Source organism: Nyctereutes procyonoides, unplaced genomic scaffold, assembly GCF_905146905.1.
Source record: "Nyctereutes procyonoides isolate TBG_1078 unplaced genomic scaffold, NYPRO_anot_genome, whole genome shotgun sequence".
Classification (NCBI taxonomy): Eukaryota; Metazoa; Chordata; class Mammalia; order Carnivora; family Canidae; genus Nyctereutes; species Nyctereutes procyonoides.
The window spans coordinates 771,652-788,542 of NW_026575048.1; the positions used below are offsets into that span (position 1 = coordinate 771,652).

General features: G+C 66.2%; 1 protein-coding gene across 2 annotated transcripts in view; it reads right to left on the reverse strand.

Annotated features, from left to right (window-relative positions):
* The window catches only part of PXDN (peroxidasin), a 71,799-nt gene extending 64,040 nt beyond the window's left edge, over positions 1-7,759 (reverse strand). Inside the window, exon 1 of one of the 2 annotated variants that reach the window (XM_055327160.1) lies at positions 7,480-7,759. In XM_055327160.1, coding sequence (XP_055183135.1) covers positions 7,480-7,679 — 200 coding nt within the window. In that variant the 5' untranslated portion in view covers positions 7,680-7,759. The remainder of the gene's footprint in view (positions 1-7,479) is intronic. The other variant, XM_055327159.1, reaches the window with a different exon arrangement.
* Between the last annotated feature and the right edge of the window lie 9,132 nt (positions 7,760-16,891).

The following is a 16,891-nucleotide window of genomic DNA, read 5'->3' on the forward strand; positions in this document are numbered from 1 at the left end:
GCGAGAGCGTTCCAAAGGCCAAAGGGAAAGAGGGTGGAGCGGTTTTTAATTTCTAATTTTCTAAAATTTTTTTTTTTTTTGTTTTATTTATTTATGATAGGCACACAGTGAGAGAGAGAGAGGCAGAGACACAGGCAGAGGGAGAAGCAGGCTCCATACACCGGGAGCCCGACGTGGGATTCGATCCCGGGTCTCCAGGATCGCGCCCTGGGCCAAAGGCAGGCGCTAAACCGCTGCGCCACCCAGGGATCCCCAATTTCTAATTTTCTTTACGTCTCCACTGGGGCTGGCGGGTGAAGCCAGGGTTTCTTTCCTTCTCATTGTTACTTTTTAACACACCTTGTTGCCAATGAATTTAAAGTTTTGTTTGTTTTAGAGACAAAAGTGAATGAGGACTCAGATGTTGGAACAAGATGGAGTAACAGGGGCTGCATCTGCTTTCTGGTCTGAAGCAACCGAAACACTCGCAAAAAATACATGAACCGTGTGTTGTGAGGACAGTACAGATCAGTCAACTAAGGACAGGATCCCCGAGACCAGGTCCCCGAGATTGCCCAGGCCCCCCAAGTCCCCAAGACTGCCGAGGCCCCCAGGTCCACGAGATTGTCCAGGCCCCCTTAGGGCCCCAAGACCACCAAGCCCCCCAGGTCCCCAAGGTTGCCCGGGCCCCCCCAGGTCCCCAAGACCTCTGATCCCCCAGGTCCCCGAGACTGCTCAGGCCCCCCAGGACCTCGAGACCATCCAGGCCCCCAGGTCCCCGAGACCTCTGACCCCCCAGGTCCCCGAGACTGCTCAGGCCCCCCAGGACCTCGAGACCATCCGGGCCCCCAGGTCCCCGAGACCTCTGACCCCCCAGGTCCCCGAGACTGCTCAGGCCCCCCAGGACCTCGAGACCATCCGGGCCCCCAGGTCCCCGAGACCTCTGACCCCCCAGGTCCCCGAGACTGCTCAGGCCCCCCAGGACCTCGAGACCATCCGGGCCCCCAGGTCCCCGAGACCTCTGACCCCCCAGGTCCCCGAGACTGCTCAGGCCCCCCAGGACCTCGAGACCATCCGGGCCCCCAGGTCCCCGAGACCTCTGACCCCCCAGGTCCCCAAGACTGCTCAAGCCCTCCAGGACCTCGAGACCATCCTGGCTCCCCAGGTCCCCGAGACTGCCCAGCGGCCCCAGGTCCTCGAGACTGTCTGGGCCCCCCAGGTCCCTGAGACCTCTGACCCCCCAGGTCACTGCCTCAGGACAGGCCCAACGCTGCACCCAGGGGGAGACTGAGGCAGCGGGCCGACAGGACCACATGCCAGAGGTAGGACTCCTGAATGCGTCCGGAACAGAGCAGAATCCGGAGGGCCCGGCTGGCGCTGACCAGGCCACGCGCGCAGGCACACGACCGGGGCGAGCGGAGTCCAAAGTGGAAGAAAGGAAATAACAAAGGTCAGCGCAGAAACTAAAAAAAAAAACAGAAAAGAGAACAAAAGAGAAGCACCGATGAATCCAAAAGTGAGGATTCTGCAGAGATCAGCACGACGGATAAAGCTCCGGGCAGGCCGGGCAGGAAACAGAAGACACGGGCTTCGGTCACCCCAGCAAGACAAGCGGCGTCCCCAGAGGTTCCCCGGATACTAAGGGGACGACGACAAACAACCCGACGAAGGGGGACACGTGCAACAGCGCCCGCGGCGAGGCCCAGCTCCGTGGGCGACCGTCCACCAGACCTCGCCGGGAGCACACGCTGCCCAGTGGCCCACACGCGCCCAGCGATCCCCGTGGGGTCGAAACCCTCCTGGGAAGACAAGCCCAAGCCCAGGACAAGCTCTGCCCCACGTTTAAGAAACAACAGAAGACCCGTTCTGCCCACACTCCCCCTAAACCGGGAAAGGGAAGGAATGTTCCAGAACTCATCCTAGGAGGCAAGAGTGGCCACGCCGTGCCCAAACCAGCAGACATTCCAGGCAGAACAAAGAGCAGCAGCATCCCCCACCCCCACCCCGGGAAGGCAGACCCGGGAACCTGGGGGGCAGGGAGGGGCAGGGAGGGGGCAGGGAGGACACCTGGGAAGGACCCTCAAATCTCACCACTCTGAAGAGAGGTGCACCTTTTAAAATGTTAATTGTGTCTCAATTAGGCTTTTCTTCTTAAATGGAAAGGTCAAGAAAGGGAATCTCTGGCTAAGACCGGCCCCCAGAACAAAAGCCAGGCTGCTGGGGCTGAGAGCAGAAGCCCCTGCTCCCGGGACCCTCCTCCCCGCGCCCAAGGCTCAGCTTCCGGTCGGGAAGGGGCCGGATCCCCAGCTTCAGGGGCTGATCACCCACTGGGCGCCCAGATCTGGGAAAACCACTGAAAAACGGGGCCCGGATCAAGCCTACGGAAGGACAGAGCGCCTGGGACACAAGGAGATCTTGGGGCGAAGCTCTGTCCCCCCCACAACTGAGAGAAATAGGGGAAGTAACAGTCCCCAGAGTACAGAAACCGATCAAGAGAGGAGTGAGGGCACAAGCCAGACGGGTCCCCCCCCCCCCCCCCCCGCCCGGGACACCCGATGCCCTTCCCTAACTCTGTCCCCAGTTTCCATCTGCATCATACCAGGAACCTGGATTTTTTTTTTTTCATTGAACCTGAACAATCGTTTCGGGGGAGGTCTCAGGATTTGCCCGTGAGGCTGGTGGTGGACATGTGGCATCTGGACAGAAGCCCAGGGACCGGGGAAGGAATAACCGCAACTTCTATTTTTCTAAACTAACTGTAAGACAAAACACAAACCCTTGGAATGATGGACGCAGACAACTGCAAGCCGTTGGTGAGCTGCTCCTCCACAGCACGCCCGGGGCGCACGCGGAGGCTGCTCCGTGCAGCAGCTCCCGCGGGGACAGCAGGAGGAGCACAGGCCACGTCCAGCGGGCTGTGGACGCCTCAAATTCAGGAACGTGCCACCGCTTCGAAATTGAATTCACCAAAAAACGTGTTCTTAAGTAACCTGCATCCCCTGGTATTTCTCTGCGTGCCCCGAACGCGTGTGGGAATGTCCGGGTTGAAGGGCTGGGTGCACCTGGCTGGGGGACGCACAGGTGCAGGAGACCTCACTCGGGCTGCCGCTCGGGGCGCACAACGTGGAGTGGAGAGGACTCGCCACCCCGCAGCCTCGGGCACCTATTCCCGTCTCCTGCTGTGGACCCGAGGTCGCCTGGCACCTCCAGTGGGAAGACGGAACCCCCGCTCAGCCGGGGCACCAGCCGGGGCACCAGCCGGGCGCACGGCAGCCCTCCACCCGGCTCTCACACGCATGAGGTGAGTTGTGCAGCCTGGGGTTCTCTCCCCGTTGGTGCCGACGCCTGTACCGCGGAGCCCGCCCTCAGCGCTCGTGCAGGAGGGCACCGGGTGCCCAGCGCCCACTGCGTCTCCGCCAGGCCTTGGGCCTCACCGGCCTCCGGCCCGCCCACCGGGCAGAGTGGACTCCCTCGGGCTCCAGGACGACCTGAGCTTGTGCTGGGCCACCGGGTCGCTCCCACCGTGCCCAGGCCGTCCCAAGGGAAGCCCATGCCTGCCAGTCATCTCTACGGGGGGAAACTGAGTCACGGGACAGGGCAGAGAAAGCAGCCCAGTGAAGCAGCCTCGGGGCGGTGGGGAGGTGGGGAGGTGGGCTTGCAGGGCTGCAGGGCGCTCCTCCTGCGTCTGTTCCCCCGACTGGGTGTGGATGGGTGTGGACCGGGTGAGCACACGGAGGACTCGCTCCCCAGCGCCTGAACCCCACGGCGCTCCCGGCTCACCACGGGGCCCGAGCGCTTCCTCCCTGACCGCAGCACCCCGGCCACTCCCGTGACGCCACGGCTGTGCGTGGCCGTGAAGAGCAGTTAGCAGTGGGAGGGTCGGGCCCGTCACCAGCCTGCGAGGACGCGCTGGACCCGGACACTCCTGACATATTCCCCCCGTACTTTTCAAATACACTGGAGCTGTGATAACAAAGACTCGGACTTCATGGTAACAGCGAGCCTGGAAGGAAAATCAGGAGTTTGTTTTCCGCAAGGCGGAGGCTCCAGCCTAAACACGCCGCGGGGCGGGGCGGGCGCACAGCCGGGCTGCAGAGCCCCCGGAGCCGCGTGGGCGGCCCCGTAACCGCGGGCAGGCAGCCTCCCCAGGAGCCCGTCAGGGGCCGGGAAGTTCCTGTGACCAGAGGGGCTGCACACCAGGGCCCTGCGCAGAGCAGCTGGGGCCCACGCCACCCACCCCACGTCCCTCTCAGTCCTCGGACCTGGGCATGGAGCCCCTTGAGCAGACTTGAGGCCTGTGCAGGGGCAGCCCCGGGGAGCTGCGAGGGAGCCGGGTGACCCCGGGGGCTCGTCTCCAGGGGGCCAAGGGAAGCGGCCAGAGGGCCGCTGGGCATCCCCATCCCCAGAAGGGCCTGCAGGGGGCCGGGGTCCCCACCCACGAAGCGGGAACAGGCGCCCCCAGGTGCACCGGCCTCCCATGGAGCCACGCAGCCCACCGGCCTGCCCCCGACTGCTCTTCCTCACCCTGCCCGCAGGCCCCCACCTCCAGCGCCCCACGGACACGTGCGCTGCGACCCCAAACACAGCCGGTGATGGAGAGCCCCCCGCCTACGGGCTGGGCTCCGTCCCCAGGCTGCCTCCAGCGCCAGGGCTTCCTGTCACATGGACAGTGGTCTGGCCTGGCTCGGCTGCCTGATGGCTGTCAGTTTTGGAGTAGATTCCCATGACCTCACAACGGAGGCTACAGGAACGAGGGCGGGGAGGGCGGGGGGCCCCCACGCCCCAGGCCAGAACCCCGGCGGGAGGACAAAGGGGCCCGGTGGAGAGGAGGGCGCGAGGGGCAGAAATGTCAGGCTGTTTTAGTGCTCGCTTGTGAATGGTCGCGGGGACAGGCTTCCACTCTGGTGCTGAACAGACGAGAACATTCAGACATGGAACAAGCGCGTCTACAGAACCTCCGGGCTGCCGTGCGCCCCACGGAGAAGGAGCCTTCTGCAGACCAGCCCTGTGCCCCGCAGGCCCGGGCTGCAGACCTCAAGGGGGCGGGGGGCCGGGGCCGCTCCTTCTAGAACACCACCAGATGCGTCCCGCGGGTGTGCGCTGGGGTCAAACCAAACCTCAATCACCGCGTGGTCACAGACCGTGATTTCTGAAGCCCCGACCACGAATCTACACCCAGTACCTGCCCCGCTTGAACACACTCCCCGAGCACTGTGAGAAGTGTCAGAGATCCAGGGGTTCGGAGTCTTTTGCGGGGAGGGGAGAGGGGTCTTGAAAGCAAAAGGATGATGCAGGGTCACACGGTCCAGCTCATTTGGGAGCCAGTTTCCATCTTAATCTTCATATTTTTAAGTCCCTAATTGCTCCCAAATAATTCTTTCAAAATAGAAGGAAAAAAATGATGGTGTAAGAGAAAGCGGAGAGCTGGGACACAAGCCACAAGGGAAAATTAAATATTTCTGCATGAGCAGTCTGTCATGTGACCGCACCTACCAAGCACCCACACAAGACCTAACCTACCAGGCGGGGCCCCAGGGACAGAGCAGGGTGGCGCCCCAGCTCCACGTCCCCGGGGTGCACGCTGTCCGGCGCACCCCCTCTGCTTCCCGAAGCTGCTCCCTCACCACGACTGCCTTGCTCCTGTGACCTCAGGCCAGGGCCCAGTGACCTGCTCACCCCCACCCCCCAACTATCACAGCCGGAGTCAGCCCAACCCTGGCCCCAAGGTCTCCAGGGGCAGGCTCCTTCTTCCGGACCCCAGTCTGCAGGACAGATTTGTGTCCGCTTCCCCCAGAATCTGTGCAAGGGGGCTTCCTCCCTAAGGGAGGTGTTCAGCGGAGCGTCCGTCCTGGCCGCCCCACAGAATCCACCCGCCGAGCAAGGTCATTCCAAAACATTTTTGAAACTACAAAAACCATGAAAATATAAGGCAAAGCTTACGCAAACGAAAGCTCTCCGGAAATCTCGCAAGTGGTCACTATGATGTCACTTCCCAGGCCTACCTGGGGCTCCGTCAGCAACGCTCTGAGGTTTCGGGGGGGAATTTCGCCCCTCATTGTAAGCAGGGAGGAAGGCCCTGCTTTCGTCCCACAACACCCCTATTTGAAAATACTGTGCCTTCTAAAAAGCAATTAAGACTGGGAGGCAAAGCACAGAACTGGCCAGATGTGGAAGCGGCTCCGGAGTCCAAGTTTCTGACACGGATTCGGTGAAGAAGTCACCGTATCCAGAGAGACCTCTGTGCCCGCCCTGGAGTCGGTTACTTGAGAGCGCGATGCCCTCCTGGATGCCCGCCTCGGTTGGCTGCACAGACCCTCTAGAAGGAAAACCCATTTCTCTCTCCGGAAGGAACAGCTTGGCCCCAGCTACTCCCGCCAAGCCCCCAGGCGGCCGGCTCCGGGGAGGGGTCCCCCCCCAGGGGGGTTCCCCCGCCCCGGCTCGGGTGAAAAGTTCCAACGCCGACCGCCCACTTCCTATAGTTCACCCAAGATTTTACAACTTTTGCAGGCTCTTGGGCGGCGCCAAAATGAGTGGGGCCCGGCCAAGAAAAGTGGAAACTATTTTTGGCATCCAGAAGGGCAGCTGTAGGACGCGGACGCGGTCGGCGCCTAAAACGCATGCCTGCCTTCACAGATTTGGAGAGTTTCTAATCGGGGGCGCACCCGGAAACCTCCAGGCCTGCAGCCAAGCCGGGGCGCACGGGGCGCACGGGGGGGGGGGGGGGGGCGCCGGCTGCGCCCGGGGTCGGGGTCGGGGTGCGCTCCGCACGGGGAGGGGGCCGCATTCCGGGGAGGGGCGAGGCCGGCACGGGTGTCTGCGCTGCGCACAGGCCAAGTGCGCGACACTTTGTACCCACTTGAGCGCCAAGTGGCGGCGAGCGCGGCACCCCCGCGAGAGGCGCGCCCGGGCGGAAACGCGCTCCGACTCCTCCGTCCACACTCGAGCCGCCCCGGAACTCGCGGACCCGCTCGGCGCTCAGGGGGGTCCGGGCGAGTCGGGGGGAGCGCGCGGCCCGCGAGCCGGTGCCCGGGCGGGAGGCTGCAGGCTGCAGGCGCCCGGCGGGGACGGGGATGGGGATGGGGACGGGGACGGGGACGGGGCGCCGCCACGGGTCTCCGAGGGTCCGCGGGGCGCAGGGTCCGCGAGGGGTCCTGGGCGCAGGCGCGGGGGCGCACGGCTCCCGGGCAGGAGGGGGCCCCGGAGAGGCCGCGGAGCGCAGAGGGGGGCGCGCAGGAGGGAAGCCGGCGGGAGAGGGAGGCGGGGAGCGGGAGGCCCGGGGCGGAGGGGCGGGGGCGGCGAGCGCGGCTCCCGGGCCTCCCCGCGGCGGCGCCGTCCAGCCCGGACTCCCGGCCGCTAACAAAGGAAGAAGCCCCGGAGGCCGCGCGCCCCGCGCCCAGTCCGCCCTCCGCGCCCGGCCCCGGCGGACAAAGGCCCCCGCGCCCCGGCCCCCCGCGCCCCGGCCCCGCGCCCCGGCCCCCGCCCCGGCCCCCGCGCACTCACAGGATGGAGGTCTGCGGCGCCACGGCGGGCACGGCCTCCAGCAGCAGATGCATGCAGCGCACGGTGGTGCGGAAGCACAGGCAGCGGCTCGGGCAGCCCGCGCCCGGCTTCGGGGCGACCGTGGCCAGCGCGCCCCAGCCGCAGCACAGCACGAGCGCCAGCAGGCAGCGGCGCGGGGGGCCCGCGGGGCGCGGCGCCATGGCCCGGGGCGCGCGACGCTCGGACGCGAGAGGACCGGGGGCCCGGCGCGACCCTGGGGCTGCCGACTGCGCCCTGCCCAGCTGCGCGCGGGGGGCGGGGGCGGGGGCGGGGGCGGGGGGCGCCAGCTGTGCACATGCGCGCGGCTCCTCCCCCGCGCCCTCCCGGAGGCCGGGCGGGGCGGGACCTGGGGGCGGGCGGGCGCGCGCGGGCTGCGCGGGGAGCTGGGGGGGGGCCCGGCCCTCGCGCCCTCCCGCCCCCACGCGCGCGCACAGCGCCGTTGCGCGCCGAGACCGAGGCGCCTTGTCTCAGGCGCGGTGCCAAGCGCCCCCCTCCTCTCTGCATCCCCCGCCTGTCCTCTCCGCTCTCCCTAATACACACAGGCTGCTGCAGGGTTGGAGCCGCTCAGGCCCCGGCCTGTGACCCTGACACCCGCTTTCGGCCCCCCGCGGCCCCAGGACACGGACGACATTCGGGTCCAGTCCAGCCTCCGTCCGCGCTGGGCCGGGCCGCCGTCCCCTCCCTTAAGGACGCACCCAGAGGAAACCCTCGGAGCCACCCCCACCGCCACCACCACTAAAGGGGGCCTTGGGAGGAACCACCAGCAGACACAGGAGGAGCTGCGGGAAGGAGGGGACACTGAGGCCCCCACACCCCCGTCCGCAACTTTGCTCTAACACTCTACTATCCAGTGACCCTCCCAAGAACCCCATCGCTGCATCTCACAGGCGAGGACAGCGTCAGGGTGCGGCCCAGGCCTGGTGGCAGTCTGGGCCTCAGGGTGTGCCTGAGGGCACGTGGGGCGCCACCGGGGCGAGTGACTGGGCACTTTCCGGGCGGTGGGTTAGCTCGTGCCGGCATGACACACACTTTCAAGGGTCCCGATCTCGGGGGAGCAGAGCTGGGGTCTGCCTCGGGGCCCTTCTGCAGGGTTGCGTGCCTGGCCCTGAGGCCACTGTCCCCACCAGCGCTTGGAACCACCTTCCTGGCCACCCAGGCACCCAGCACAAGCCACCCCGGGGTCCTGTGTGCTGACCAGGCATAAACGTCCCCCACTGGGCACCCCTGCTGCGTGTCCTCCACACGCCGCCCGCATGTCCCCCCACCTGAACGCCCCCACGAGACCTTTAAGCTTCTCATGGCAGAAACGTGAAACGTGACAGTCCCTGAGTATGTATTTTTCCTTCTGAATCACCAACCTGATCCCCCAAACCGCTTGCCCTAACCTCCCCCTGCAACGTCATGGAGCTGCGGATTCCAATTCCAGCTGCTCATCACGGCCATGGAAATCCTCTCCTCTCGAACCTTGCTTTCCGTAGCCACAGAGGGGCCCGTCCCTCCGCACCACCCCCGGGTCACCCCGAGACTCCCTCCGGGGGCCCCTGACTCCTGGACCCGCTGGTCCATCCTCCTGCAGTGGACACAGACCAGCGCAGCTTCGAGCCGCCTTCCTGGTCCAAGCATGGGGCTTGGGTGGACGGAGGCCATAGTTCACAAAACACCCTCAGCCTACGGCCACCCCAGGAGGCGGGGGCGCCCCGCACACGGTGTCAGCTGCCCTTCTCAGCTCGGCAGCCACGTCCCCCCAGCTGTGCTGTTCCTGCGCGTGTCCGTCTGGCTGGGCTACTGCACACGGTGCCAGTGGAGGGGTGCTGTGCTGCGGGGCCTTTGCACGGGAGACTGGCCTTGGTGGGCGTCCACCACACGTTGACGTGAAATAAAGAGGGTCTCCCTCCACGGCGTGGGTGGGCCTCACCCAATCGGGTTAAGGTCTTCCGAGTAAAAACTGGGGGTTCCCAGAGAAGACATTCCGCCTCCATCCTGCAGCACGGCCCCCACCTGATGCCTAGGGCGCGGCCCTGCCCTGCAGATCCAGGAGTGGCCAGTCCTGGATCCCCCCACCACGACATGGGCCACTTCCTTCAAATCCATCCCTCGTCCTTCCTTCCATCCCTCGTCCTCACTAACTGCTGTCAGACCACGGGGTGGGGTCTCCGGAGACCCCTGACCGGCACCGGCGGTTCGCGGAGCCCTGGCTGAGGGGGTGTGGGGGGCAGGCCTGAAAGCATCCGCACCGGCTCCTTCTTGGATCCGCGTCCTGCTCTGATTTCCCGCTCCTGCCCCCTAGAGGCCCAGGGAGGCCCCACAGCTCTGACCCGCCCCAGAACCTGGAGGCTGCGGCCCTGGGCCCCCCCTGGGCCCCGCCGAGCCACCCCTGCTCCCTGACGGCCACTCTGCACACCCGATTATCGGGCCCAAATCCTGCCGTCTCAGTGCTAACTCCCAGCCTTTAGTGGCTCTGATGGCCTCACAAAGAAGCAAAGATAAGGGGTGAAGAAACTCCGTCTTGACCTCAACCCTCTGTTTGGGGTGAATACTATTTTTCCTAGAGCCTGGGGTGGCCCTGCAGGCCCAAGACAATCCCTGTGGGAGGACCTGCAGCTGATGGGGGGGGAGGACCAGGACCAAGGACACAGTACTGCTCTGCGCTCACTTGTGCCTCTGTTGCCTGGACAGTGGTGGGGACACCCAAGACCTCCGTGGGGTGCTGCACCCACCCCACCCCTACTCACTCCAGAGAGTGGCGTGGGGCCCACGGCCCCGCTGAGCCAGGGCCGGCCCTCGCCGTCGGGCTGCAGAGCTCCAGGGACCCGGGGCCAGCTTCTCCCCTGCCCCGCCACTGCCCTCCTCCCAAGAGCCCCCCTCGTCCATCAGGCCGGGTCCCCCTGACATCGGCAGTTGTGCTTCCTGCCACCTCTTCACAGGGTAACCGTGTCACCTGTCACCTGCACGCTCCAGCCACCCTGGGTGGATGCAAGGACATATCCAGGAAGGAGCGTGGGCTTGGGGCTGAGCCAGGAGGCAGCCTCACCGCCCTGGGCACCGTCTCCCCCTCTCTGGGTCTGTTTCCCCGACTGTGACAGGAGACCCGGTGGCCGCGAGGACCGGAGGTGCAGGAGACGCCTGCGCACCGTGCCCTGCAGGAACGCAGCGGCCGAGCACCCTTCCCGCCCAGGAGGCTCCCCGGGTTCTGGGTGGGCCGCGCGTCTGGGAGGCCAGAAGGCCGCCGTGGGGCCGTTCCCAGACGATGAGTCAGCCCCTCGCAGAACCTGGCTGTGCTGAGGCGCGGGCCTCCCTGGGCAGCCTTCACACCCCTCCTGCGAGTTCCTCCCCGTGTGTGTGCGTGTGTGCGCGGCAGGTGCCCCCCGCCCAGCCCCTGCCCGGCCGCGTCCCCGGCCGCCCGGTCTGTCTCGCAGTCCCGGTTCAGGAGCCCGCCAGCGACGCTCAGCAGCCGGAGGTCCTCGCGGGGACTCCAGGACCGACCTGCCCAACCCTCCCTCTGCCCTGGTCCTCGTCAGGTGCTCCCCACTCGGGGCCCTTTCTCTCCTCGGACCGCCCACCGCCCGCTACAGCCCTGCCCGCCCCTCTGGAGCTCCCAGCGAGGGCGGGGGTCGGGGCAGAGGCAACAGGGCCGAGGGGGGTGGATAGGGGGATTCTGTGCACGTGGAAGGGCCGGGGAAGGTGCCGGCGTGGAGCCTGGGGGGCAGCAGCTCCTGCGGGAGTAGCTTCCAGAATAAAGGCAGGCGGCCCGGGGCCGGGCTCCCCCAGGCCAGGGGAGGCTCCCAGGACCGCTGTCCACAGTGTAGCCGCACGGACGTGGTGCTCCACGCTGTAATGCGCCCCCCCGTCCGTCCCTCCATCCCTGCGCCGCCCCTGACACCCCGCGTACCCTGCCAGGGTGGGGAAGAAGAGACAAATCTTAAAAACCTTTTCCTTTGGCAGGTCCTGGTGCTTCCCCAGGAACGCACGTGTCGATTCCGTCCATGGCTCTGCTGTCTTCGTTAGGTCGATCCCAGCAGTTTCCTCCAATCATGGGGGCTCCCCCTGTGCCCCCAGGACAGGGTCCAGCGGCAGAGTCGCGTCTGGGAGAGGGGTCCCCACTGAGCGACGCTCTTCCCAACCATGACCTTGGGTGCCGGGCACAGACAGTGGGCACCCGCCCAGCCCCCAGCACACACGGCACGTCTGTCTGGGACCCCGTGTCGGTCGGGCTCCAGGGGCGCACATGCACACGCACATGCACACGCACACAGGTGAGCCTGGGGGGGCCGAACTGAGCTGGGCCCAGTGGGGGAACCTGGAGGAACCCAGGGGCGTGAGGATGCACCTGCTGTGCACAGCCACCCCCTCAGGCCTCAGAAGGTGGGGGAGAGGGGAGTAACCCACAGGCAAGACCTGTCACCCCAGCAGAGCAGGTGCTCGGGGTCCCCGTGACTCTCCGGAGCTCGAGGCTGGTGAGCACCAAGGTCACACAGGGAGTGACTGAAGCTCCCGAGGGGACCCCACCCTGAAAATCCCACACTTTGGGGAAAACACGGGTTTCCTGAGCCACCTGGATGGAGGGGGAGCGAGCTTCCGTGACCCGACCCTGGCCGGCAGGGATCACGAATAAGGCAACATCACGGTAACGCCTTCTCTCAGGACATCCGGCGTCACCATCCTGGGGCCCGCGGCTCTCCTTGGGGGGCCCTCCAGCGCCCCCCGCCCTTCTGTGGCACCCGAGGCCCGTCTTGCCAGCCTGCCAGGTGAACACACACCACGTTGGTTTGGGGGGCAGAGTCCTAACTGTGTGTGTCTCTGCTGTGGACATTCCCGAGACGCCGGGTCTGCCCCTGCCTGAAGGGGGGTCCCAGATGGGGGCCCGCGGACTCTCCTTGCTTCCCTACGCAGTCCGCAGCCCAGCCCCTGCCCCTGCCGCCCCACGTCACACGCCAGCAGGTACGGCTCGCCCTCCTCCCCACGCATGCCGCTCGGCGCTGCTTCCCGTCTCCGCGGCAGGGCTTCACCTCCACATCCACGAGGAGCGAGGCCGTGGGGCAAGGGGTGCCCCTGCCTCCTGGACACCAACAGGGTCATCAGCCACGGTGTCCGTGCATGTGTGCACACAGAAAGCTCAGCAGGTAAAGGGATGCCAGGCAGGGGAGGGACCACATGCACATGTGCCAGCCAGTGGAAAGTGGGGCGGGGGATCCCTGGGTGGCGCAGCGGTTTGGCACCTGCCTTTGGCCCAGGGTGTGATCCTGGAGACCCGGGATCGAATCCCATGTTGGGGTCCTGGTGCATGGAGCCTGCTTCTCCCTCTGCCTGTGTCTCTGCCTCTCTCTCTCTCTCTCTGTGTGTGTGACTATCATAAATAAATAAAAATAATAAAAAAAAGGAAAGTGGGGCGGGACAGTGTGGGGGGACAGTGAAGCCGGACAGTGAAGTGGGACAGTGCAGGGGGGCAGCGGAGTGGGACAGCGGGTGGACAGTGGGGGGGACAGCGGGGTGGAACACTGTGGGGGGGACAGTATGGCAGGAAGTCCGGGCGGGAGAGTGCAGAGGCAGAGCCGCCAGGGGTGGGACAGCCGGGCAGCAGTGGCGGCCCCCTCGGAGGCCTCTGGGCAGTGTCTGCGTCACCACGGGGGCTCCCGGGTGGAGAGCCGAGGTCACCGCCTGGGGATCCTTCAAGCAGAGATTTTCGCGCTTACTTTGTGTGTTTGGGTTTAATAAACTCGAGTGCAGACCCTCCCCATGGTGTCTAGTTCTCGCCCCTCACCGCACAGTCTTTTCAAAGGGATAAAGGGCCGCTCCGTGGAGCTCAGAGCCCTTCCCGCACCCCCTCCCTCGGCCCGTGTCCTGGGCCTTCTCCAACAGCCGAGCCTGACGTCGCCCCGGGCGGAGGGCGACCCCTCGGGACCGAGGGGACAACGCGGGGAAGCGAGGCCGGGAAAAGCAGGGGAGAGTGGCAGCCTCCACCCCCCACGAGTGGGAGGCCGCCCTCACCCAGGACCCCGCCCCCCCCCCCCCCCGCCCCGCGAGCGAGCACCCTCCGCCCCCACAGAGGAGTGCGGTGCCAGGCTGAGCATGCATCGGGCGGCAGAGGTGAAATCATTGGGAGCTTTTGCCAAAAATGCCCCGTAATGCTCGATAACAAATTAACCACTCAGGAACAATAGCATGGGCCTCCCGGCCAGCGTGGCCGCAGCGGGTGACTAATGCTTCCTAATCTCCTGCAGTCTGTGCGCAGTCGCCGCGGACAAGCCCACCCTACCCCGCAGCCAGGAGCCTCGGAGTGCATGAGCTCCACTCGCCAAGGGGCGCAGGCCTCCTTCCCAGGAAATCCCAGGACCCTGCCCCAGAAACGAGGATCACTTCCAGAGTCCGTCTGTCCAGCCTCGAGGCTCAGCTCCCGTCTGGAGCCAGAACTGCCCGGTCCCTGCCCGAGGGACCCAGGGTGGCGGCCGGGGGCCGGTCCCTGGGAGGCTGACGGCGCCCAGGGTGACCCCGCAGGTCCGCGGCGGCAGCGGGTGTGCAGGGTGTGCGGGGAGGGAGGCCCGGCCACCCCACGCCGTCTGCTTCCCGTGGGGAACCCCCCCTGTGGGCTGGCCCACGTCCACCTGCTGCCCGACTTCGGACCAACAGAGCCTTCCGAAGTGCGGATCCCGGTCCGTGGGACGGAGCCGCGGGCGCAGGGTGGGGATGGCGGATGTGGGCTGCGCACCCGGGGGTGGGGAGCTCAAGCTCCTCTCTGCTGCCCACCCCCCCCCCCTGACTTCCCGGAGGAATTAAACCTTCCCAGCCGAGGGGAGGGCGCACCTGCCCCGTCTGCAGGGGGGCTCCAGGCCTCCCGTGTGCCCCACGGGTTCTCCGCCCGAGCTCCCAGCCCGAGAGTCAGCGCATCGCCGCAGTGGCAGGAAGGGCCCACCCGCGCTCCGGAGCCTGTGGCCATCTCTGGTCACCGTGGTTGTCCCGACGTGGAAACGTCGTGATTTCATACCCAAGGCGCGCTCCACGCAGAGCCAGGCCCGGAGAAACGTACTCACGGTGACCACACTTCCTGCACCCGCGGGGTCACTGAGCGCTGGGACCCCCAAAAGGACATGTTGTGGTCCTACCCACCCCCACCCCGTACCCAGGGATGTGGCCCCACTGGGGAACAGAAGCTCTGCCCATGGTGGGAACCGGGTCCCCGAGGACCCGGCAACAGCACGCGGAGGCAGCCTCGGCACAGAGACCCCCGCCTAGGCCCCCGTGGCTGCAGGAAGCCCGCAGGGCCACGTCCAGAGCCTCCCGAGGGGCCGTGCCCCTGCCCACACCACACCCACACCTCGTGCTGGAACTTCTGTCCCCCAGCTCGGGGTCCTTGGTCACACAGCCGCCGTGGGGACGCACACACGGCCCAGAGGGGACGCAGACCTGGAAACACGCGGTGCCGGCTAGTGAGCTGCTGGGGCAGGAGTAAGCGTGCGTGGAGCTGGTCCGCGGGCCGCTGGGGGTCTGGCCATGCGGAGGACTTGCAGGCAGTTGTGCCTGGCCTCTCGCGGGCCCTGCCTCTGCCCCCCCCCCCCCGCCGGCTGACTTAATGTGTCCTTTCCCGGTGACAACCCGTGACTGTGATGTGACAACGTTCCAGGGCGTCCGTCCTCGCAAACGCGCCGCCTGAGAGCCGCCTGAGGGGTCCCTCCCCGCGCTTGATGGCCCGGAACCCCGACGCAGCAGACAGTCCAGGGGGCCCGGCTCCGGGGACGGCGCCTCCTGGCCCATCACCCAGGCCTCATCCCACCGCCCCCGTCACGGCCCCGCTGAGCCCCGGGTGCGGGCACGGCCCTTCCTGCCGGAAGGGGACTCCAGGACTCTGGGAACACGGGGCCGCCCGTTCCTGGATCGGTGGCCCTTTCTCCGTGGAGGCGCATCAAGAGCGGGCAGGGGGCTTCGGGGCCCAGGTGGACGGACACTGACGGGGCATAACCTGCCGAGAGGGTCCGTGAGCACAGACCACCCGCCGTCCCAGGCCTGATCCACGTGGCTTCAGAGGACAAGCCAGCCGGTCCTCACCGCCACCCCACCGACGGCCTGGGCGCGTCAGGGCGCAGCCAGAGTCCAGCGGCTCTCGTAACAGGCCAATCTCTGTTCACGCTGCTTCTGGACCCTTTTAACTACCAGACATCCCTTCGAAACCATCCGCCAACGTGGAGTTTAATGAGCTGCAGGACGGATACCTGTAGGCTCTTCGCCCCACGGCCCGGGCGACTGTCCACACCGGCAGGGGCGCGCTACTGCACCGGGGTGCATCACGTCCCCCCAGAAGATGGGCGGAGACCCGATCCCTGGGACCCAGGAACGTGACCTCATGGGAAGCAGGGTCTTTGCAGGTGGTCAGGGGGAGACGAGGCCGCTGGGGTGGTCCCGACACCTGACGGCTGGCGTCCTGGTGGGAGGTGACACACGGAACAGCACGTGAAGACGGACCTGGAGGGACGAGAGACGTGGCCGCAGCCCCCGGAGGCTGGGAGAGGCAGGAAGTCCTCCCCCGGGGGCACTGGGGGCGCAGCCTTGCCCCCCTGCATCTCCAACTCCAGCCCCCGGGACGGGAGAGAGTCAATTCCTGCTGTTTGAAGCCATCCAGGGAACGACAGCCGCGGAAAAGTAGCTCCCACCCGTCGTGACCTGTGTCCTGCAGGAACCATCCCTGGGGAGCGTGACCTCGGCTCTGCCACCGGGCTTTGGTCACGTGCTGAGGGCACCGTGCTCCTGCGCAGACGGACAAACCCACCCTTGTGTTCAGTTTGTCTCTGGATGAGTGCGTGGTCCCCCTTCCTCTTTTATTGTTATTATTTTTAGGATTTATTTACTTATTTCAGGGGGAAGAGAGAGAGAGGGAGAGAGCACATGGGGGGGCAGAGGGAGAAGCAGACTCCCCGCTGAGCACGGACACCCCCCTGCCCCGCCCCTGCCCCGGGGCTCGGTCCCAAGGCCCTGAGATCACGACCTGAGCCAAAACCAAGAGTCAGATGCCCAACCGACTGCGCCCCCCCGGCGCACCCCCTTCCCCTTTGAAGGGGCGCCCGCCCCCCGCCCCAGGTGTAAAGACATGGGGTCCTTTTATTGACGCAAACCGGAAGACAACTCCACGGACAAATGGGTCAAGGATTGGTTTTTCCGAAGTTAAAGCCCCTGCTTTGGACAAATAGCCCCCCCCCCCGCCCGCCTGTGTTACCTGCGACCCCGCGCCCGATCTGTCTTGAGGTTTAGGTCAGGAGGTTACAGTGCTTCACGGCAGATCCCCCAAAAGTACTTTTTAAATTTAAATCTTGAAAACAAGGCGGCATCTGCCCACTTAGAGCCGTTTCAGGGGAGAAGCAGTGCGGCCGGGGGCGCGGGGCGCGGGGCT